Source organism: Ambystoma mexicanum, chromosome 7q, assembly GCF_040938575.1.
Source record: "Ambystoma mexicanum isolate Mex_15411 chromosome 7q, UKY_AmexF1_1, whole genome shotgun sequence".
Lineage (NCBI taxonomy): Eukaryota > Metazoa > Chordata > Amphibia > Caudata > Ambystomatidae > Ambystoma > Ambystoma mexicanum.
Genome location: NC_090941.1, coordinates 646,077,730 through 646,101,692, shown reverse-complemented (window position 1 = coordinate 646,101,692; position 23,963 = coordinate 646,077,730). Strand labels below are relative to the sequence as shown.

General features: G+C 46.7%; 1 protein-coding gene across 1 annotated transcript in view; it reads left to right on the top strand.

Annotated features, from left to right (window-relative positions):
• Positions 1-10,933: 10,933 nt before the first annotated feature.
• MEDAG (mesenteric estrogen dependent adipogenesis) overlaps positions 10,934-23,963 on the top strand; it is a 351,608-nt gene continuing 338,578 nt past the window's right edge. Inside the window, exon 1 of the mRNA XM_069640788.1 lies at positions 10,934-11,618. Coding sequence (XP_069496889.1) covers positions 11,332-11,618 — 287 coding nt within the window. The 5' untranslated portion in view covers positions 10,934-11,331. The remainder of the gene's footprint in view (positions 11,619-23,963) is intronic.

Here is a 23,963-nt window from a genome sequence, read left to right as displayed (position 1 = left end):
CGGTGTTATCTACCTCCTACTGATATTTATCAATAGACCATCATTCCATACATGGAATTCTGATCGACCTACTTGAACCTACTTGAACTTGTATATTTTGTATCTATTTGTGTTACCCTACTGTAATTTGTAATGTACATTGTGCTATGATGCAACCTCGTGCCCTAATGTAATTTCTAATGTACACTGTGCTCTGATGTAACCTGTAAGTTTGGCATTTTCTTGTCATTGCGCCCTGCTACCCTTGGGTCTGGTGCGCACAAAAAATGAATAAAACAAACAAACAAACAAACATTGTTTCATAAATGCCCTCATCTGCCTCTTTCATCAGGGGGTATTGTTTTACCGGTGGTAGTATTGCGCCAGGTTTCAATTTTATCTTCACGCCCCCTATGCTTTTCATGCACCCTGCATCATAGGGACTTGCGGTCCATAAGCTGTCGGGTACATTGGCCCGATCCTCCTCCCAGAATGTTGGTGGCACTTCTAGTGCCAGAGCCATTTTCTGTGCAACCTCTCTGTATGTGATGTGTAACCAGAATCGCACACTAATTTCCAACATCATTTCTGCCTCCCCTCTGTCTTCTGAAAACAGCTCCTCATCTGTCACGTGTGTCAGTCTGCATCCTTCTGCAACTGCAATTATTGCTCTCCATGCCTTCCCCTGGTCATCTATTACGTGTACTGCAACCCAATCCTCTCTTGCCACAACCCCTTCGATGTCTATAGGTACAACTGTTCCTTCTGTCTCATCTGATGGTGACTTTGGTCTGAATAGGTACTCCCCTGGTCTCCTCCATACCTTCCCTGCAATTCCTGGCAACCATGCAAGGGCATGTCTGTCCCGTACTGAAACATCTCGGGGTCCATTGGCTGCCCCCCTGTACCATGTTTCCACAATATGCCTGAACAATTTGTCTTACATTGAGCATATGTATTCCTGATGTGGAGCATACTATATCCTTGACTGTGAATGAGATGGTCATGTTTAGTCCGCTCATTATGTCGGGTCCCAATATGTTTGCAGGTGCTTGTTTGGAGTAAAGTAAGGGTAAAGATAAATTGTGATTTCCTACAGATAAGGAGATGTTATCAGTAAAGGGAACCACTTCTCGAGCCTCAGAGATTATCAGTAAAGGGAACCACTTCTCGAGCCCCAGAGAATCCTTGAGTGTCCATGGCATCGCCTGACAATGCAAATGTCCCTTGCCGGACACATGACCTAGTCACCCCAGTGTCAACCAGAAAGGAAAATGTTTTGTCACTTATCACCACCCTTATGCAAGGTTTTTCCACAGGATTGGGTGTGACCGACAGAATGGGACACAGCAAGTTCATCTGTGGGCTGTCCTATTGAGGGATTAGAGATAACCTGTTCCCTGTGTAAGGGTTGTTACGCACTATGGTAACTCCTCCCATCCTTCATACTGGTACCGTTGCCATCATGTCCATGGGTTCTGGGGAATTGTCCTGTATTTTTGTTAGCTGTTGTGTTGCTGGTAAGTATTGGGCAGTGGCGCTGACATTTGAGGCACTGTCGTTTGGGGTGGTGCTGTCGTAGGTGGTGCATGTTGGGACTGTGTCTGTGGGCGCAGTGAAATCTGTTGCTGTGTATTCTGCGCCTGCCCTTGTTGCAGCATGTCTGGAGTGTAGAAGCTGTTCTGCCCTCCCTGGTAGCCCTGCTCTCCCCACCCTTGTTGCGCCCCCCACTTGATTCAGCATACACAGGAAATGTGTCCTAGCTGCCCGCAGATCCAGAACTAGGGTGGCTCCCTGGCTTGCCATGGGACTCCTCCCCCTCCCTCACCTGGTCCTGTGACATTTGCTGTGTGTATCCCAGAAACCCCCCTGTGGGTTGATGTGATAGTGGTCAAAACCCCCGCCCCCTTTGGAAGCCTCCCCTCCCTCAGTAATTCAGTTGGTATCCGCCCCTTCCCATGTATCCTCCTCCCATGGGTGGTGGGTATTGTTGCACAAGGCTGTATTGCTGCTGTGGTTGGTACTGAGGCTGCATCTGAGAAGTCACTGTCTGTGGGTTAGGTCTTGTTATTAACGCTCCATCTTGTGCTTATTTTGACAGTTTCTTTTTAACTAATTTTGCTTCGTCTGCCTTCCTCTCTTCTGCTTTCTGTTTTACCTTTTCTTGCCATAGCCTGCAATGGTGCACTATGGTGAGTTGTATTTCTGGCCAAGCCTTTGCTTCCATCCCTACTCATTTTTTCAGATTTTTCTGTACTGGCTCTGGTAATCCTTGCATCAAGATATGATAAAAGACTGCTATCGTTTTGTCCCACGGCTCTCGAGTTTCGAGGTGCCAAAGCTCTTGAATCTCTTGGATGTAATTAACAGGATCCTCGTCGTCATGCATCTTGCATGATGTAATTGCTCCTATGTCTGATGTGTCGGGATATTGTGTCCACAGTGTCTGCCATATTGCGGCCCTGCAGTTTGCAAATGGCAACCCGTCGTGTGCTGTGTTTTGGTGTTTTGGGTGGTCAACACTGGGAACCCTCCACTTGTCATCAGCTGCGTCACCCAGTATGTAGACCAGCAAGCCCTTGACGTCACCCACGGCCAGCCTGTGTCCCACCGTTAGTTCCTCCATTTCATAAATCAATTTCCCAGCGTATTTTGGTCTTGTCCCTCCCTTTCCAATAATGACATCTGTGAATATGCAGCCCTTTCCTCTGGTGTCTGTCTGTACTTCCTGACCTGGATGGACCCTCTCTCATCCTCAATGTCTGCACATATGTCTATTGGCTCTATTGCGTGTGTCCGTTGTGGTGTGTCCTGTGCCCCTGACACTCGCCCCCTGTACAGGAATGTCCTCTGGATTGTGTGATAGTTGCCCTGTTCCTCCTGTGCCCTGGGAGGTCCCTTAGTCTCTTGTTGTATGCTGTCTGTGGTGCTAACCCTTCTGCTAAGTCTTGGGTCTGTTTGACTGTGTCGTGCCCTCCACCCCTCTGTTCCTGTGACCTGCACTCCCACACAGTTTCTTTACCTGTCCTTGTTAGGTAGGGTTTGCTAGGCCCCTCCCTCTCCTCGTCACTATGGTGGTCGTCATGTTCAGACTCTTCGTCCATATAACTACAGAACCCTTTTGAAAAGTTTAATTTTTGTATGATTAGGTTGGTGTCGTGTGGTGCATTAAGATCAATGTCTGTTAATTTGCATGTGTTCTCCTCCTCTCACACCCCCAGGCGTGCAGCGCCTTGTCCTGATGGCCCTCCCTTGGGTACATGTGCACTCTCACGTTGTCTTTGGTTTGCCTCATCTCGTCTTCTTTCCAATTCTACTTTAATTTGCTCACTTACCCGTTCTAATAACTGTGCATCCTCACCTTCTCTATATTGTTCCCTTGTCCACCTTTCCAACCTCAACTGCTTCAGCTGCTTATCCTCATACTTACGTGATGCCTGCAATATTATTTTCTTCCTCCACAATGCCATTTCTCTCTCATTTTCCTCTTCTTCCAACTTCTCTATTTCCTCCCTCTCCAGCTCTTCCCTTTGCCTTTCTTCCGTCATGTCCCTCTCCACTGGTCCCTCTCTAACATTGCCAAATGCTCTCTCCGTCCCTGCTCCTGTAGCTCTATTTCCTTTGCTAATTCTCTCTTCCGTTCCATGTCCTCCCGTTCTAGTCTGGCTTCCTCATCCCCTTGAGGTTGCACCTCCTCCTCTACCTGTGCTGCCTTTCCACAACATCCTTGTCCCAACCCCAAGCCTTCTATTGCCCTTGTTGCACCTTCTGCTGCCCCCGTTGTGGCCCCTTTTAATTTCAGTAGTATCTGTGCAGCTATCCATTCTTCTGGTGCTATTCCTGCAAACTCTGTTTTTGCATGCTGCAGCCCCTCCTCATCGAGTTCAGAGCTGCTGGCTGCCTGCCCTGTGCCTCACTGTTGTTCACTTTTGGCATATGGGGTGGTTTATATGTAGAGTTTGAGTATCGCTCTGCTGCTTTTAGATCTCTTGATTGGCATATAGCCTGCTCCTCCTCTGTGTCGTCGGATATTACGCTAGGCGGTGCTGGAGGCGGAGCGGAAGGATACCGATCCCTCCTCCTTCACCTCCTGCTGGCTCATCATCCATGGCCTGTCCTCCTGGAACATACGCCACAGTTAAATATTTCCATCCGGTTAGTTAATTTCTTCCCCTTGTAGGTTCTCTGTAAGTGGGTCAATAGTGATTGCAGCAGGTCTTTGGAGAAACTGCGGTTAGGCGGCCATGGCCAAGCATTTTATAATGGCAAAACCCCATTGGAAAATGCTCTGTGAAAAAGGGACTTCATTTTTTTACAGGGGCAGGATCTTACAAAGGTGTTGTATGGGTGTTAACGCCCCGTTATACATGATCCCTGTCCCACCGTACGAATACATCATACATTTTGCGTGCACAGAACAATAACCCGTTGCTTCAACCCCACACAGAGAACCCACAAACCCCAAAACCCAACAGCTGTCTTCCCACCTTTCTGAGTGGGGTATACTATGCCGCGTCGCCTGATGTGTGAAATGCCTCTCTCCAGGAGACTTAACCAGCTAATACACCTTGCGCAATCTAGGATAGCTCCAGCTAACCCTTACGGGGATGAGTCATCTATGCTCCAAACTAGAACGTCCAACTCATAGGAATACCACATATATATATTTTCACAGTCCAAGCCTATCGAGTCTATAGTCCCTGCTTATCACTGGAACCCATTGCCTCGCAAACCGAATGCCTGCTAGACATAGAAAAGGGACTTCTACATCCGCTCAGGTCCCTACCACCATGCACATGCTAACACAACTTCACTACCAATATTGATTACAGTTAACACCTCCGTCCTCCCGCATGCATGGAACCCACCTGCATAACACCTTGCTTTTTATATGGATGTCAGTTACTGGTCTTGCCACGTAATGTAGGCAAAGAGGTCTTTCCCCGTAGTGTAGGTGAGAGTTCTTGCCCCGTAGTGTAGGTGAAGAATTTTCCCTACCAATGTAACCCTCTGGACGTAACACACATACAGAGGGATGTATTAGTTGGGAGAGAGGACACCAGCCGAACCCAGGAACTGTAATGGAATAAAGAACAATCAGTAACGGATACCGTTACAAGACCAGTAATCTCCCAAACTACGGTGGTTGAGCTAATCTGAGTATGACCAGAGATAATTCTCTCTTGGGATGAAGATAGGCGGCCCCTCTAGATAAGCACCGCGGATCACAATAGGCCAGGAATGAGTCCTAAAGGGTAAAAACAATATTGTAATACAATGACCCAGGAGAAAGTTACTATGGGATAGGGGCAGAAGGACACTTACCTCAGGAGAGGGCGTGGAGGATAGTCCAAGGTTGTGCGCCCAGTGTGTTTTGCCAAGGTAATCCTGACCACGACAGCACAAGGACGCCTAAGGCGGTAGTGGTATAGAGTCTCTAGTTCCAGGGGACCACCTGTCACGACGGAACGAGGACGCCTAACGAAGACTGAGCGCCAGAGATGGAAGTCTTAGGTTCCTGCGCTAGTTTAGGTAAGAACAAACATGGGACACAAACCAGGGTCAGATGGATAACTGCAGAAGTTCCCAATTCAAGGATGAAATATCCAATGGCGTGACGGTTGTTGATGAAGATGTTGATAACAGTACCAAGTTTGTTTTGGATTCCTTTGAAGGTTAAAGCCAAAACACCAGCCGTAGAAAAGTGTCCCAAGTATGTCAATGTTCCAATTGGTACTCAGTGCGGGACAATCCAGTGAGGAAGCGGCAAGAATGAGACTGGTCGTTTGTGCGGTCTGGGTCTGTTTACTCTCCGAGGCAAAATGAGCAAAAAAATTGGCAAGAGTGAGGCTGGTCGTGTGTGTGTGGTCCGGGTCTGTTTAATCTGCGAGACACAACGAGGACAAAATCAGCAAGAGCGAGGCTGGTCGTGTGTGCAGTCCCGGTCTGTTTAATCTGCGAGGCACAATGAGGGCAAAATCAGCAAGAGTGAGGCAGGTCGTTTTGTTCCGTGTTCGTCGTTAGCAGATGAGGATCCGTTTCAGGATACAAGGGCTAGGAACCAGGAAAACAGGGTAAGAACAAAACAGGACCAAGGAAACAGCAAGACAGGAAAACGTAGTAGTGCCGTGATTTAACAAAATCAGAAGCGGCGTTCCCTGAAACCTGGAGGTTAAAGTAGTTCTTCCATGGGAACCAGTGACACTGCCTCCAATGCGTTGTAGGTGGCAAGAAGAATGCAACGCATGCCATAGTCACCATGGAAACCTCCAAACAGCTCACCCACGGTGTCAGGAGCGTAAAATCTAATAGGTAGATAATAGGACCTGAGATTAAACAGGAACCATCCACTGAATGCACTGGTTCAACTACTGCCTTGCCCTGTGTGCTGTAGCACCTCAAAGCATTTGTTGCTCTAGATGGAATTAGCATGCAAAATACTTCAACTCAAAGGAGATGGTAAAATACTGCTTTAATCTCAAGATGTAAAGCAGGGCGAATATTCATTCATCAACTCGACTCATGCAGGAACACATTGTCTTATCATTCGTTTTTAGCTTATATAATGCTAGATGCGTCATATATGACGTCATCCTACGTGGCAAACAGTAAAAACCTATCGAGAGGTGGAATTGGATTAGGGGATCATCTGTACCTATTGAAAATGTGCATGTTAGTCTCTCATTGATGCCCTCTTATCTGTTAGACATCCCATGAGCTATTTCTAAACATGTGGTATAAGGCACTAGTCATAGCAGAAAAGGAAGCAGAGGAATAATACTTTGCAACATTGTATGTAAAAGTGCATGACAGGCTATTTTAATTGATTGGCAACCAAAATCCAACTTTGGAAATTCGGCCTGATAGCAGCACGTACATAGAAACAGATCCCAGGTGGTTGGAGATACGTCAGTACTTTCTTTATTTTCCAATTAGGCCATCCTCTTTCATCGGTAGGCCTCATGCCAGTGTCTTCTATTTGAAGGTTGGCCTTGCGAGTCTGCACATTCTCGGGACATCAGAGGGAGTGTAGGTAACCCACTATCTTAGCGTCAGGCCTATTGAATAGCCCTTGTTTGCGAGCTCTTCATCACGTGTTGTAATACCATGAATTTGTCCATATCAACAGTTTTTCTATCCTTACTTGATTCTACATTTGCTGGGTGAAGTTCCTCTTTTGTCCTTTAGAGGCTTGCTCACTCCATTCCATATTGACTTTTGTGCCCTTTAATCACCCAATATTTGGCATCAGTAAATGTTTGTGTTCCACCTAATCTTTAGAAAATATGTGCTCGCGCATGGTCTGCTCGTGAACTCCCTTTGTGCTTTTTCTTTTCTCTCAAAATAGCATCCTTGGTTCAAAGTCAATGTGCTCCCCTATTTCACAAGGAAAACAGCTTCTTCATCGTCTTTCCATATTAAAACTATGGGCTCACATTGTGAGGTAACTGCGTTGATTTACATGAGCTGTCGTCCATCTTGTTCTGATGTTAGCCCTAACGTTGAATATGTACCTCTCATAAGCAAGCTTCTATTTATTCTTTCCACCTTTCGTTTCAGCATATTTACAGTTATTGACCAGAGGGCCTCTCATTCTTCTTTATATTTGTAAATACTGCATCATGAAGTATATGGTTCTATTATTGCTTCACTTACATCGTTTATTCTTACGTATTGTCATATTGTTTCAACATAAGATCATATATCTTCTTTCAGATACCTTTTATGTCCTAAGACTTTGTTTTCATGTCGCACATCATTTTATTCATGGTGGAAATTCGACAACTCTGCAAGGAACATCCCTCTTGGTAAGTCTCTTCCATTTTTTCAATGTAAGGGTGTCTTCTGAATGGCTGCCTGAGTGCATATCGTTTCTCATACAGTCAAAGTGATATGGACATGTCACATAAACTTGTACATGGGTTCCCAATTATAGCTCCTTGTATGCTATTCCAATAGGGTGGGGGTGAAGGGGTGCTGACTAGGTAGAATGCGTCCACTTGCTCCTCCACACCTGCGTTGGAACCCCTAACTTATTGGCTAAAGCAATGTCCAAGAAATGTCCTGTTGCCCCCGAGTGTACCATAGCGGATAATGTCTCTTTGCGATCTAAAAAATATGTCACCAGTACATACACATGGGGCATCTTATTCTGTATTGTATTGGCAATGGAATTTGGAAGCTGCAGTGCGGATGGGCTCGAAAAGATAGCTCCCTCTACTGTAGAGCCATCTCTTTTCCCATCTCCGCCCTTAGCCTTTTAGAGTTACATACAGGTGTGTTGGGACAGTTGTGAATGTAATGCCCTGGCTTCTCCGCAATATAGACAGAGGTTATTTTTTTGTCTTTTCTCTTTCTCCTCCGCCGACAAAGGAACTCTTATGCTACCAATTTGAATAGGTTAATTTTCACCCAGTCGCACACTGGCCTCTCCTCCCTTGTCTAGACGAGCAAAACGAGGCATCTCGGTACTCTTCTTTTCGCCCCTTCGCTCAGTCATTCTGTAATCTAGGCGCAGAGCTAAATCAATCAGGGCACAACAAGATTCGGGGTGCGGTTCCACATGCGATATTGCGTCTTTCAATTCTTTCCTAAGACCCTGATAGAAAATGACTGCTTGCTTAGGCAGCGGCCAATCCGTTTCCACCACCAACCTGTTAAATTGGGTCACATATGTCAACAAATCCTTAATACCTTGCTTTAGTGCTAACAATTCCTTATCCTGTGCCAGGGTGACCGTCCGACAATCAAATATTCTTCCAAACTCCATAGTAAACCGATCCCAATTATATAACAACAGATTATCTTTCTGCACCAAAGGTATAGCCCAGGCCGCTACGTCCCCTGACAAATACGAGATAACAAATGCAGTTCTAACCTGCTTTGCCTCGAATGCAGTTGGCTTGCAAAGAAAATGTAACTTACACAGAGTTAAAAAGGTAGTGTATTTCCGAGGGTCACCTGAAAATCTTTCTGGTGGAGCTAACAGCACTCCCAATGGTTGTTGTACAAACACAGTGGATGTGCAGGGAGTAGACCGTGATCAAGTCCTAAATAGATCACCCTGTAATGGTGTACCCTGCACAATTAATCTGTGTCTTGAGAGCACTTGTTTCCTGTCTGGCATGCACCAATTCTGTCTGAATCGCCTGCAGAGTCTTTAGCACCTCGGCTAAAGGCGGGGAGGTGGACTCCATTTGGCTTTGGAGGTAGGTTAACCCTATGCTGGTAATTCTGTCAAGCTGAAGGGAGATCAAACAACCCCTCCCTACCCACGGAAGCCGAATGGAGTACGGCCCTCCCACCGTGGTTGGCACGGGTACCTGATGTGAGTGTGACAGGACACAACATGGCAGCCAATGGGGGAAGATGGTTAGGGAGAGATTGTGGACAGGTAAGGGGGAGTTTAAGAACACCGGAAAGAGGGTAAGGGTACGTATTTGAATAGGGAAGGCATAGAAAATAAACATACAACATGCATCGGAATTCTTCCAATCCACCCTATCCTGCTATCTCAGTAGATTGACCACCTTCCTGTACAAACTGCCCTTACTTAGATACATGCCCAACCTGTCTCAAGACTCGAAAGGACAAACAACACAAAGTAGCACATGAATGAAAGCATGAATGGTGAAACATAGTCACCACAGTAAGCACATGAGCAACATTAACACAATGAACTTATCTTCACAACACATTTCCTAGCATGAGAGAATGAGTGCCCTTCTCAGTCCCCTTGTAATGTTTTCAAAGGTTTTGTACTACAGTGCGCTGCGCACATTCGATATCCCCCAACACCTGTTGCTTCTCAAGTATTCCCCTCATAGATATTGCTGGGAAGCCCAGCCCACGCTGGTGTCCTTAAGACCTTCAAATTAACAAGGGAGGTCTTGGGAGTCCCTCTGCCAGACATTAGTCCTGGTTACGAGAGCCTTACCCAGATTCTTTAGCTCACTATCTTTCACAGAGGAGAAATATCCAAAACATTATCAGTCTTTGTCCTGCCCTGGGGCAGTCCAGCACCAAAATGCTAGGCAATTTTCCTCTGAACAAGAGTACCAACAGCAACCCCAGACACGTGTTTCGGTCTGGTTGGACCTCATCAGTAGGGTGGAGCTGTGCCTCTCTAAGAATAGTGAGCAAGGGGTCCATGTCTGGATTCTCCTAATAACTCTGGCTGAGACTCTAACTCGGGATGTAGGCCGGCTGTAGAGAAACTCCCAGAAACCCCTTGTTTTTGCATATTAAGTAGCTGTGGGTTTTCAACCAAAGTTACTAGGGTAATTGGATTTTTCCATGAGTTACCCAACAAAACAGATTGCAAAAACAAATGCCGGTCTGGCTTTTTACCCAATTTTTCACAGAAATTGTGCTGTATAATGCACCATTTAACCCATTATTCAAAAAATGTTCTCGTGGGGAAAACCCCCTCTCCTCCAAACTACATTTTGTTGGTTCGGGCACCCTTGCTACACTAAGGTCGCTACGCCAAGGTCGCTCTTGGATACTTGTGGCAAATATTTACACCCTTGCAATTAAAAAAAATCACCAGCCACCCAAAGTGGCTGGTACATTAGGGTGACAGGTGTCAGGCACCGCCCCCTTGTTTCACCTGCAGCAGCATGATCATCATGGGCATTGCGCATGCATGATGGTCCAGGCTAGGCCCATAGTGTGGCGTGTCTGTGCTTTGAGGTGAAACTTGGGGGGAGGAGAGAGGCCCCCACCATAGGTTTCAGGGGGACACCTTCATTTTGTGTTATGCCACTGATATATACACACACACACACACATATTAACAAATATGTAAATTGTTTACCACTACAAAACAAGTCAATGTGCAAATGCAATGCATCCTTTTTCTAATGAATAATGCCATTCCTATTGGGTTCCCCGAATTGTACGTACGTACGTAGCAAACTGTATTGATAACTTAAGGGTGCATAGCACTATTAGGCAGGGCAGGCAAAGGAGCTGCAGCAGTAAGAGCAGGTGCGTCCATGAAAGATATAATTCGCCCTGCAGCGCACGCTGCGCAGCTGCTTAAGCGTATGTTTGGTAAACAGTAAACCAGCAGTTAGCGACGGCCCAGAAGGGCAGGGCAGTTTGAGCTCATTTTCCAGGCGGATGAAACTTTCTTGCCACTGCTCATGTTTTTCCTCATTCCAAGGAGTGGTGAAGGGGGCGTGAATGTGACGAATCCCTTCACAATGCTGTGTTCTTTGCAGGCGAGCGGCGTGTACTAGGAAGCAACATATAGAGAGCCGCGGGAACCTGCGTCACATGTATTATCGTCCGTACTCTTAGTTGTGGTTCTGCTGTCCCCTTCTGCTCTGCCGCCTGTGCCGAACGATGGCAGCCTGCGACGGGGCCCCGAATCCTATGCGGCCTTCGCTAGCGAGCTTCACGTCTGTCTCCTCCGGTGACCTCCGCACGCTCACTACTTGCAACTGTGAGATGGCCCTGCTGCCCCTCTCGCAGCTGCTCGCCCTGCAGCCCGACTACCTACAGCTGCTGCCCGAGGAGGAACCCGAGAACCTGGTGAGCTCTCAGAGAGGCAACGGCGGATACAACCTCTTCGCGGATGAGGGCTTTCGGATGGACGGCCGCGAGTTCCGGGTCACCAACTACATTAGCAGGTGGGTTCCCTGGTATAGGCGGGATTGCATGCTTGGCTCACCATTAATGTGTATAGGATGGCGAGACGAGTCGAGATTGTGTCGACGTTTCAAACAGGTGGTGGGTGGGGCGTAAATGCCCTCTCCGAATATGAGAGGGACTCCAAGTCCAACAACACGTTTAAAATAATCTATAGAAATGTTGCTTTTTACAGAAATGCATAGCAAGCCCTAACATCTTTAGGCGGGTCTGAACGGTAACATATGGAATATTCCAATGCTTTGACTCGCGTTTGCAAGAGAATGTATCCATGGTAAATTATGTATATATCCCTATCAAAAACTGTGCCCCTGATTGAAACACTGGTTATATATACAAACATTCTGAACAGAGTGGCAATTTCATGCCACAACCCAAAAATGTAACTAATCGAACATTTCATATTTGGCTGAATGGGGAATAGATGTAAGTATTCAAGGAATGCAAAGGCGTATAGTTGTATTGTTTAGCGGGTCAAGTTCCAAACCTGAAAAACACCCTTTATAATGGAAATGTAAACACTCTTTTAAATGTGTACCCATATTTCTTGGAAAGCGCACTTTTAAAAGTCTTCTCATGTTTCTTTTAATTCTCTTCATCTTCGCCAGCACATCATCTTTCTTTATAGCATACTAGCCAGAAAGCTAGGCATGGACACAAAATCAGGGGATACAAAGCCAGTGCTACTCAGAGTGGCAGCATTTATGCCACCATTTTGCATTCGGGAGACTCTAGCCCAGTCCTGGTTTTACCTATGCAGTCTGGGACTTGAGGTGCTGATTTTCCCGATTATGAACCTATCACTACAAGTACCAGAATGCAAAGGTAAAACCAGGAATGGATGTGTGTCTCCCGAATGGAATGGCCTTGAAACACATTTTGTATAGGCGCAATATAAATACCCAATAAATAACATGTATAATGTGGCATGCTTTGCAAATGCAAAGCTCTGGGTCACAATGTGCAGAATGGACATTGCAATTTGCAGTTGCCATTGTGAATCTCAAAAGCCCTATTGCAACATAAGTGTGTACACATAGGGTAGAGCAGGAATTGGCAGGCCCCCTTCCTTACAACTCACAATGAGATGTGTCAGTGGTTTCCGACCGCTTATATAGTCGCAAAGCACTGAATGTGACTGTCTGCCCAGAGCAAGCAGTAAATATATGCAAAGTGTAAGTGGTCTATGGCGGACTGCTTCAACTGTGCATTGCACAATGGGCCTCATTCCGAGTCAGGCGGTTCATTACAGATACCGGAACTTTACCTGACCAGCCCGACTACGGGTTTGCCGGTGGGGCACCTGGGTTACCTCCAGTTGAACGCTGGAGGTAAGCTAGGTGCCCTACCGGCCAAAAAACCTCTCCTCACCACCACCGGATACAATACTTTGTATAATGACCAATCTGGCATAAAGCAGTATAAAATATCCTGGAACTATTATATCTGAAGCCATATGTGCCAAAATACACATAGGACTCCTAATATGCACAAGTTTTTACATCATTGGAAGTGGCCTCACATACAATGATATTAGCGTCACCACAGTCTTTGAGACTTGAACGAATCATGGCAGGAGACATTACACAAAATGGTAACACTTATTGATATGTTGTGGGGAAACGCTGAATCCCAAGGTTACTCACTTTCTGGTCCTCCAGATGTTTATGATTCCAATTCTCATGATCCTTCACCACTGACTATGATGGCTAAGGCTGGTGGGACTTGAAGTCCAAAGTATCTGAAGTATTACATAATGAGTACACAGGCATAGTCTAATCAAACCTCAGCAATGTTTAAAAGAAAAAAAAAATTGTTAAACTGTGGACTGAATTATTCCCAATGTTGGCAATGAAGTCACCGTGACATTAAGGTTTTGGAGGTGATCACACACTTTTTTTGTAAATGGAGAACGAGGGATTTAAAGACAGTCTACAGTTTAGGCAAGCAATGTATACACACGAAATAAGGCAAGCCAGTAATATATGAATTCGTGTAGACTCTTGCTGAGAAAAAAAAAGAGTCTGATTTTAGCTTAATTTTCCCGATCCTGAAAAAAGCCTAGGAGAACCAACATGCAACATATGACCCTAAATAAATGTCCTCTGGATTCTACAACTATGCCATCCACCCCAGGTAAAGAAAATGCATGATACCATCACCTGCTTGTATTTATTTTACACAACATGATGCTGTGCAATCTGACAAGCAGCAGACCTCATTATTCATCATTATCACCATGTATATTGATATTGAGTTAGACCATGTGCACCCAAAGTTTTCCTTAATGTCTGGGTTGGTCTCATTTAACCAGGACAGGGATCTAATAGAAGTGAAAAATGGAACAGCTCAAAACCTGCTGTGCAATGAGACCAATTCACATTACGGTGTCTGGCCACCTTTCTTTTTCCAATATTCAATCTTGATCTGTTATGTTTTTTTAATTAACAATTATATTTATTAATTCAAATTACGTAATTTGAGGCCATGATTTTATAATTTGGCAGTTTTTGAGCCGTTCAGTTTTCCACAGTATAACCATGCAGCTTGTCATAATGCACACTTCTCATTTCTAATCATGTAACATTCACACCTCTTACAGGACTTTTTTGCTACAGACAGTAGTCACTTGTGAAATCACATTCACCACTCACTGCTGAGTCTGTAGCCATTTATTACTAATCGCTTCCAATTATAAATGCTCTGCTGATAACAAGGAGGCATGTTAAGCAGATTTTCCATAGAACCCAGCGTGAGGCATTGTGCTGTACCCTACCAGTGAGACATTCAGCGGAAGGGAAGCAAGATGTGGTTGGGTCTCACTGCTCCACTTTTTACAAAGCAATGGCAAAATCGGCCAATCAATTATTCGCAGAGGGTCTGACCAGCCTGCGTCCAGACCCACAGTGTAGATGAGCAGAGTGATCAAATTCAGTGAAAGATGACCCACCTCTGCCTGCTGGTGTCAGGCACTGTTAGTAAGTGGAGCGTCAGGCAGATTGTTCTGGGCAATGCCGCAGGGCCGCCCAAGGCGAGGCAGGATAAATGATGTTACCATCCAGCAGGCTAGGAGAGGGGCAGCTCCTGCCCCCACACCTGCTCCTCTCCCCCACAAGCACAGAGACACGCAGACTCTGTCACACAAAGCCGAGAAAAGGTGAGGTGTGAACAAGTGCCTCACCCGTCCTCGAAGCAACAAGGTGCTAAACACCTACAGAAAACCAACAGTCATGCAGGGCCCAGGTTCAAAGACCTGCCACCTCCTCAGGGATCCAGACATGTCGGCTCTCCGGCCGGAGGCTGGCACACAACCCCCACTACTATACACATCAAAGACCCAGGGCTCCCCTGGGTCTTGTAAATAAGAGCAGAATGCTCTAAGAAAATACTATCTGTTTGTGGATCCTGAACGGGGACCCAAACTGACAGGAGGTTCACTGTTCATTCAGCGTCTTCCAGACTTTGCTTCTTTAGCAGTCTTTAAAAGTTCACTGCTTACGCAGCATCTTTTCTCCCCTCCTTTGAACATTATACTGTTCAGAAACTTTACCTGCAGGCGAGCGGCAAGAAACCAAGCTGAAACAGAAGACCCCGGGGAGTACGTGTGTAGAAGCAAGATCCAAGGCTGGCACGAACGGGCGTGGAGGAAAAACAAATGAAGCACCCAGACGCAGGCGGCCGTGTCAATTTCAGCTTTACAGACCTAAAAAAGTATGGGTACCAAGCGAAAATCACGGGAACCTCCAGCACCGTCCCAGAAACCGAAAACACCCCACTTGCTAGCAGCCATGGAGGCAGCAGAGCACTTCGGCTGGGCCTGGGTCAGAGAAATTATGTACGGCTTACCAAAAGAAGGGGTCCCCATACCAACCAGTCAAGAGGACGAAACAACACCAAAGGTCTACAGAAGGCATGGGAAAAGTAACAAATAACTGTCTAAATTATACGAGAACATGAGTGAGATGCAGCAATTATTGCTAGAAATTAGGGGGAAACAAACACTTCCCACAGCCGAGTCCAGGCATGCAGACCCCATTTTACCACTAGTACCGGACATCACAGTTACCCCCCACCCCCACCAGCAACAGCTACAGCAGCACCAGTTCCAGCAACACCAATAACACAGGTGCCAACAACACCAACATCAGCCGTCACAGTTTTAACTGTGCCAACGACGATGGCTTCTGACACAAAGGGTGCTTTAAAAGCATGGTCATTCCCCATTACAAATACCCCAGGACAGTTGGGAGCGAGCAACAACAACCCACCAGACACGGTAATGATTAGTAGTACCCAATTAGACCTAAAACTTAAATCTTTTCAAACAGAAATATTGAACAGATACGAAAGGTGTTTAGCATGGAACATTGACATAACAATCAAAGAAACCATATGGGCGAAAGAGTTCATCAAAATCTTTTCACTTGTAGAAGCCCAACGCAAAGGGAAGGATACTTTTAGGGATCCAAAAAAGATAGAGGAAAAAGCCATAGCCAGAAACGCCCAGGTAGAACAGAATTGGGACAACTGGCTACAGGCCTTTGCCATACTGGCAACTATTTATGAAGAAAAATTCCCCCACAATGGCAGAAAATTATGGGCATACGTTGATAAAATCAGAGAAGTAAAAATCGCTCAAAAAGGGAAAACCTGGCTAGCATACGATATTAGGTTCAGGAGAAGCATGTCAGAGAGGCCAGCCATAGAATGGGACGAGGTCCAGAACGACTTATACATGCTAAACGCAGAGCCTCCTTCAGAAGAAGAGACTGCAAAGGCAACCCCCAAAAATAGCAAAAACTGACAGGGCCCCAGATCTTCCGACAATGAAAACCACAAAAAAAGGGAGCATCCTTTTCAGAAGAACCAGCCATGGGCGGCTACATCTAATACCCACAGACAGAACAAAAACCATTCTCAAAAAGCCAGCATCCCATGTAAGAACTTTGGGAAAAACCAGTAGACATGGGGAAAAGAATGCTGGTACAAACACACGTGCACAAACTGCAATGGTGACCACACAGCAAGTAACTGCACCAGACTACCAGCAAAAAATACAAAAGAATAGCGTCAACGGCACCCCGTCAACCCTAAGTCTAACCCCGGGCTGCTCCCCCACCAATCAGACAATTTTAGAGAGGCTCTCATGAATTACCCAGACAGAGAAAGCAGCGAAGCAATCCGGCAGGGTTTCACCCAGGGTTTTGTCATCCCGTCAAGGGCATCGGGTCTCAGAATGTTCCAAATAAACTGAAGTCAGCCAGAGATAACCCGCAAATGGTGGAAAGCAAATTTAAGAAGGAATTACTACTAGGCAGGATTGCGGGACCTTGGGACCTCATGCCTCTCAAAGAGTACATAATATCGCCCCTAGGACGCTGTCATGGTGCATGCTCCCAAAACCCTGAAACTGGCGAGCCCATCCCTGCCTCTGGCTTCCTTGGAGGGGCTTCTTAGGCCCCAGCTAGGCTTACCTGGACTCAGTCCTGGTGACACTGGCGCCAGGCACATGGTAGGAATTAAACATAAGGTCCATATACTTGGCTCTGAGATGCTAAGCCATTCAGTTCAGGGTGTGGCTCGGGACTATTTTACCTGAGAGGCAGGATACAGTTAAGGGGACTATTTTACTGGAACTACTTGCAAGGCTATTTAAACCGCACCCTGCAAACTGAACATGCTTTGCGTTATTCTGCACTCCTGTAGCGTAACGCTCACCTTGTCAGTTCAGCTCTTGCTTCCCTTCTGCCACGCCGGTTCAGAGTCTTCTATCCATCGGAACCTGTGAAAAGAGAAGAACAGGAGTTATTCACACATTGAAGGCCTTACCTGCAGAACATCCTGACCTTGCCTTCTTCTTACCAACGGCCCGCCGCATCTGTAGAAGAACTGAACAGAAGGTACCCTCTCGGGTAACTACTCACCTGAATCGGCCACCTCCAGGAACTCCATCGAGCAGTTCTCCATCATTCTGCATTGCGCCGCCACTGGACACCGTCAAACGGTTCTTCCATCTTCTTCCTGGAATTGCGCCGCACCTGCCCAAAAGAAAAGACAAAGCAGGTTAGTCGCTCACAGCAAAGGAAAGCTAAATAAAGCGAACAATTAGCGCGTCCCGCACAGCACTATACTTACCGGCAGGAAGCCTGCTCATCATTGTCAGAAGAGTCCCCCCATCATCCGAAGGCCGCTTAATGCCGCACCTGAAAGACCAGAACGAACATTAGATACCTTAAAGCAGCTTTTCCAAGGAGTTATTGAAATAGAGACTTACCTGCTTACTCCGGTCCTTTCCACTTCAGCAACCGCCATCGGATCAGTGAAGTAACTTGATCCTGAAACAGTGTAACCCCGCCCCTGCCAGGGTGTGCAGGACGGAGAGCTCACCCATTAAAAAACCAAGGTGAGCCAGAGGAAGAAAAGGAAAATCGGAAGGAGGTGAAAACCAAAACCAGCTCCATTCAGTTGGCTAATATCTTGTTTCGACTTGCAGGCGAACATCTCCTGAGGCAAGAACGAAGGGAAGACGCAAGCTAGCACCCTCATTTAAGCAGAGCAACACCAGTGCAGACATCATCCTGCGGACACGAGCACGCCCCCGTGGAGACCAGGTGAGCGTGACAGAACGCGAAGCCTTACATAAATTCTCTACCTGCGCGCCATGGAAACCTTGGAAATGGATCAGCTAGCTCAGCTTTTGGGGGAAATCGGGGCCGAGGTACATTCGGCTAGACAGGAAACCAATGCCTTACGAAGGGAAATGATTGTAGCCAAGGACCGCACCAACGATCTCCCCAGACAGTTGCTCCAGTCACAGGCAGGGCAAACACCGCTACCTGGGGTGGGGTCAACGGTACCCACTGCATCAAGCAATCCAGTTCAGGTGGTCCTCCCAGGAGCTGTACCCTTGGCACCCCCTGAACGATTCGCTGGGGACCCAAAAAGTTATGCAGTGTTTATGAATCGGTGCCATCTACATTTCCTATGCAGGCCAGGAGCTTTTCCAAACGACCAGCCCAAAGTGGCTTTTGTACTTACATATCTTAGTGGCAGTGCTGCTGACAGGTCGGTACCGCTGGTCAGTTGGGATGATCCCATCTTGCGAGACTTCCAAAGATTCCAATTGGACATGGAGAAGCTGTTTGCCCGGCGCTGCCAAGGTCAGCCATTGGACAATGAGCTTTTGTCTTTGCGTCAAGGCAACCAGGATCTACTAACATACATTGCGACCTTCAACAGACTAGTTGTGGAAACTGATTGGCCGAATGACAAAAGAACAACGCTGTTTTACCGCAGTCTGAAAGGGGAGTTAAAGGACGTTTTGGCTCAAGTGGTTAACCCACCCAGAGACTGTGCTGAATACATAGACTTGGTGGTCCAGCTAGATCACAGACTGCAGAACCGTAAGGCAGATCGTGCTAGAATCGATTCTAGGGTATTTGTACGCCCCAAGGAAAACGCCTCCAAGGCCACCGACGTGTCAGAACCCATGCAAATCGGAGGAGTGCGTGGGCCGCTATCCCAGGCTGAAAGAGATGGGAGAAGACAACAACTGTGTTTGTATTGCGGTTCAGCCAGCCATTTCCTTCGAGAGTGCCCAGTGTAGCCACCTAAAAAGGCAGTAGGAGTCGCTGGTAAGGTCCAAACAGAGTCTTAGCCGGAAAACTTCTCCGCCCGAAAGGCGTAGAGGTCCGCTTGCCGAGCGAAAAGAAGGATTCCCAGACCTTGCACCTAGTTTTGCCTATGGTCCTTATAAACCACCAACAACCGTCTCGAATGCATGCAGTCAGAGAATACATTGACAGTGGAGCCATTGGAAATTATATGGATCAAGAATTGGCTTCGAGGATGAACCTTTCCCTTTGCGAAAAGGCAACAACAGACTTAGTCACCACAGTCGACGGAACTGAAATCCTTTCGGGTCCAGTAACACACTCTACAGCTGAGATGACTCTTTTATGCCAAGACGGTCATCGGGAAACCATAGTGTTTGATATAATCAAGGCTCCAGAATTTCAAATAATTCTGGGAATGCCATGGTTAGAATCACACAATCCTTGCATAGACTGGCGTGCCAAGATGTTGACCTTCTCAGTCGATTGTGCTCAAACTTGTTATCCAGCTAAAGAACCTTTGGTCACTGGAACGACAACGATCATGAAAACAACCAACTCCCTACCTCTGGTATATCAAGACTATCAGGATGTATTCCAAAAGGATCAAGCCAACACACTGCACCCTCATAGGTCATATGACTGCCAGATCGACCTTGTACGAGGAGCACAGATTCCGTGCGGTCGAATCTATGCTCTCACAGAGCCAGAGAACCTGCATTTGAGAAAATATTTAGATCAGTACCTGGCTAACGGTTTCATTCGCCCATCCAAGTCCCCGGCGGCATCACCCTTATTCTTCGTGCCTAAAAAGGAAGGTGACCTTAGGACTTGCATTGACTACCGCGCATTGAATCAGGTCACTGTTAAAAACCGTTACCCGTTGCCTCTGATTCCTGACCTATTGGATCAAATTAAAGATGCCCGAATTTATACCAAGTTAGACCTCTGCGGAGCATACCACCTGGTACGGATCAGGAAAGGGGACGAATGGAAGACCGCTTTCCGCACCAAATACGGGCTATTCGAATACCAGGTGATGCCTTTTGGCCTTTGCAACGCCCCAGCGGCGTTCCAGTATTTCAAGAACAATGTTTTACGAGAAATGATTGATGTGTGTGTCGTAGTATACATCAACGACATTCTGGTATACTCCCGTTCAGAGCAAGAACACGTGAAACATGTCCGAGCAGTTTTGGAAAAACTTCGACAACACAAACTATTTGCAAAGCTGGAAAAATGTTTTTTCCATGTTACTGAGGTCGAGTTCCTTGGATTTGTCCTAACCCCTCATGGTGTGTGCATGGATTCACGAAAGGTTGATGCCATTCTCAACTGCCATTCTCAACTGGCCGTCACCAACCTCTATCAAAGGAGTTCAGAGTATGCTCGGATTTGCAAACTTCTATCATTGTTTCATTTCAGGATTTTCGCAACTAGTGCACCCCATCACCACTCTGCTGGGCAAAAACAAGCGTTTTCAATGGTCCGAAGAGGCTGAGACAGCCTTCCAGGAGCTAAAACAAAGATTCATCTCAGCCCTGATCCTGAAACACCTTCGTCCAGATCTACCGTATGTGGTCGCAACAGATGCTTCCAGTCTGGCAATGGGTGTGGTCCTTTCACAAAGGGACCCCGAAACTGGTCAACTGCACCCAGTAGCCTTTTGGTCACGGAAGTTTACGGCTCCCGAATTGAATTATGCTATTACGGACAAGGAACTGTTAGCCATTAAGGCGGCCTTTAAAGCCTGGCGGCATTACCTCTTAGGAGCTAGGCACACCATCACAGTAATTACTGACCATCGCAATTTACAGTACCTGAAGGTGGCAAAAGCTCAATCATCTCGCCAACTCCGATGGGCATTATTTTTTGCTGAGTTTTACTTTGTAATTACTTACCGACCTGGCTGTCAAAATGGCAAGGCAGATGCACTGTCCCGTATAGGAGTAGATGAGGAATACGCCAATCCCGACCCAGTGCCCATCATTCTGGTGAAACGATTCTTGGAATTACTTTGTCTCTAATGTTAGAAGACATTCAAGAAAGAATCTCTCATCTCATGGACTCCAACGCCTTAAAGAATTGCCCGACCAAAAGTCCTCACCATTCAGTCACAAACCAATTACCCTATTTTCAAGGACGTCTCTACCTACCCAGCAGAGAACTTCAGGAAAAGGTTGTCTCACATTACCATGACTCATTAGTAGAAGGTCATCCTGGAATTGCAAAAACTGAGGCCAAGGTCAAACGGCATTTTTGGTGTCCGACATGGCGTAAAGACATCAAGCAGTTTGTACTATCCTGTGGAGTTTGCGCTCAAAACAAGGCCCAGAAAAAAAATCACCAGGCCTGCTTCAGCCATTAGACATCCCACTTACACCTTGGCATACCCTATCTCTTGATTTTATAACGGACCTTCCTCCTTGTAACAGGTTCAACACAATTTTAGCAGTGGTGGATTTGTTTTCGAAAATGGCACATTTCATCCCATTAAATGGATTGCCTTCAGCTTCAATTCTGGCTAAAGAATTTCTGGAACAGATTGTCAGAATTCATGGATTTCCTTCCATCCCAATCTCAGACCGTGGCAGCCAGTTTATCTCAGCCTTCTGGAAGAAATGTTACGAGTTAGCTCAAATCGATGTAAGACTTTCCACCAGTCACCATCCCCAAACTGATGGCCAGACAGAGAGGACAAACCAGACCTTGGAGTAATATCTCAGGTGCATGTTACATCAAACTGAAGGCAGCTGGAAGGATGTTTTATGGATCACTGAGTATGCCTATAACAACTCCCTACATTTCAGTACAGGTCAAAATCCCTTCTATACAATCTACGGGTTACACCCGCAAACTTCCAATCTTGACCCGCCGCAACTTCTGGAAATGCCAGCTGTGAAAAGTTTGCACTCTACCATCTCCCAAGCCTTCAAACAAGCAACGGATCATCTAAGGCAAGCTAAGGAAAGGTACAAGAAATCAGCCAACGTGCATAGAAGTGAAGCTCCAAGATATCAGGTTGGGGATGAAGTCTGGTTAGCGTCAAAGCACATACCAGTGAGAGGGCCTCGTACCTTCAACCCCAGATATTTGGGTCCATATACCATTAAGGCCATTATCAATCCGGTGGCTATGAAATTGGACTTACCCCCACACATGAAGATTCATCCTGTGTTTCATGTCTCACTTTTGAAACCAGTGGTACCTGGAACATGAGTTGTGAAACCACCGAAACCGGTCACAGTAAACGGGAAACCTGAGTTCGAGATTAAAGAAATTCTTGACTCAAAAATCACCAAATGAAAACTATTTTACTTGATAGACTGGAAAGGGTACGGACCACATGAAAGATCATGGGAACCTAGTGAGAAAGTGCATGCTCCTTGGTTATTAAAAAGGTTCCACCGCAATCACCCAAACAAACCAGGACCAATGCGTGAGTCTTCCTTTAGAGGGGCCTAGGGTGGGAGTGCTGTCATGGTGCATGCTCCCAGAACCCTCAAACTGGCGAGCCCATTCCTGCCTCTGGCTTCCTTGGGGGCTTCTCAGGCCCCAGCTAGGCTTACCTGGACTCCGTCCTGGCGCCGCTGGCACCAGGCTCATGGTAGGTGTTAAACATATGGTCCATATACTTGGCTCTGAGATGCTAAACCATTCAGTACAGGGCGTGGCTTGGGACTATTTTATCTGGGAGGCAGGATACAGTTAAGGGGTCTATTTTCCTGGAACTACTTGCAAGGCTATTTAAACCGCACCCTGCAAACTGAACACGCTTCGCGTTATTCTGCACTCCTGCAGCATAACGCTCACCGTGTCAGTTCAGCTCTTGCTTCCCTTCTGCCACGCCCGTCCAGAGTCTTGTCATGATGCCTACCCCCGGGCATCCGGATCAAGCCCATCAGCCCTGGGAGCAGGCATCCAGACATTTACAAAAACCCCAGCAGCCCCAGCTAGGGGCTGTCTGGGTTCAGGCCTGGCGCCATAGGCACCAGGCTCATAGACATTACTTACCTCATGCTGCAAATAAATCCAAGCCAACGTGAGGCCTGGATGGGACTATTTTACTACAGGGACTATTTTTTACTCGGGTGTGGTCATTGGGAACTTCTTTCCTGGGACTACTTTGGAGGCTATTTAAACCACGCCCGAACAGAAGCACATGCTTCGGGTTATTCTGCATCCAGCAGCGTGACTCTCACCGCGCCTGCAGCCAGCATCCAGTCTTCTGCCACGCCCGCCTCGAATCTGGAGCTCCTAGAATAAAGAGGAAGAAAAGGACAAGGTTAGAAAACTAACTTATTTCAAATTCCTCACCTGATTCCGGATCCATTTCATCTCCCGACCTGGAAAGTACATCAGTCCTGCACGTGTCGTTTCGCCAGCTCCAGCACGGCGCCATACTCACCAGTTCCCTCAGCATCTTTCTCCATCATTTCTTCACCGTACTCCAGCACCTAGGGGCACAAGAATAACAAGGTGAGCCAAGGGAATCAACAAATACCTCTTACCACCTCAGACTTACCTGATTTACCACCGGCGGTATTATTCTCCATATCTTCATATGCCGCATCTGTAAAGAGGGAGAAAAACAACACGTTAACGCATGCAATAGTTACCGGACAGCATTGGGTAACACAGACTCTTACCCGAACGCCAGTAGCAGCTACGAGACCTTCTTCTCACGAACTCAGTTGCAACTTAAGGAAGGAA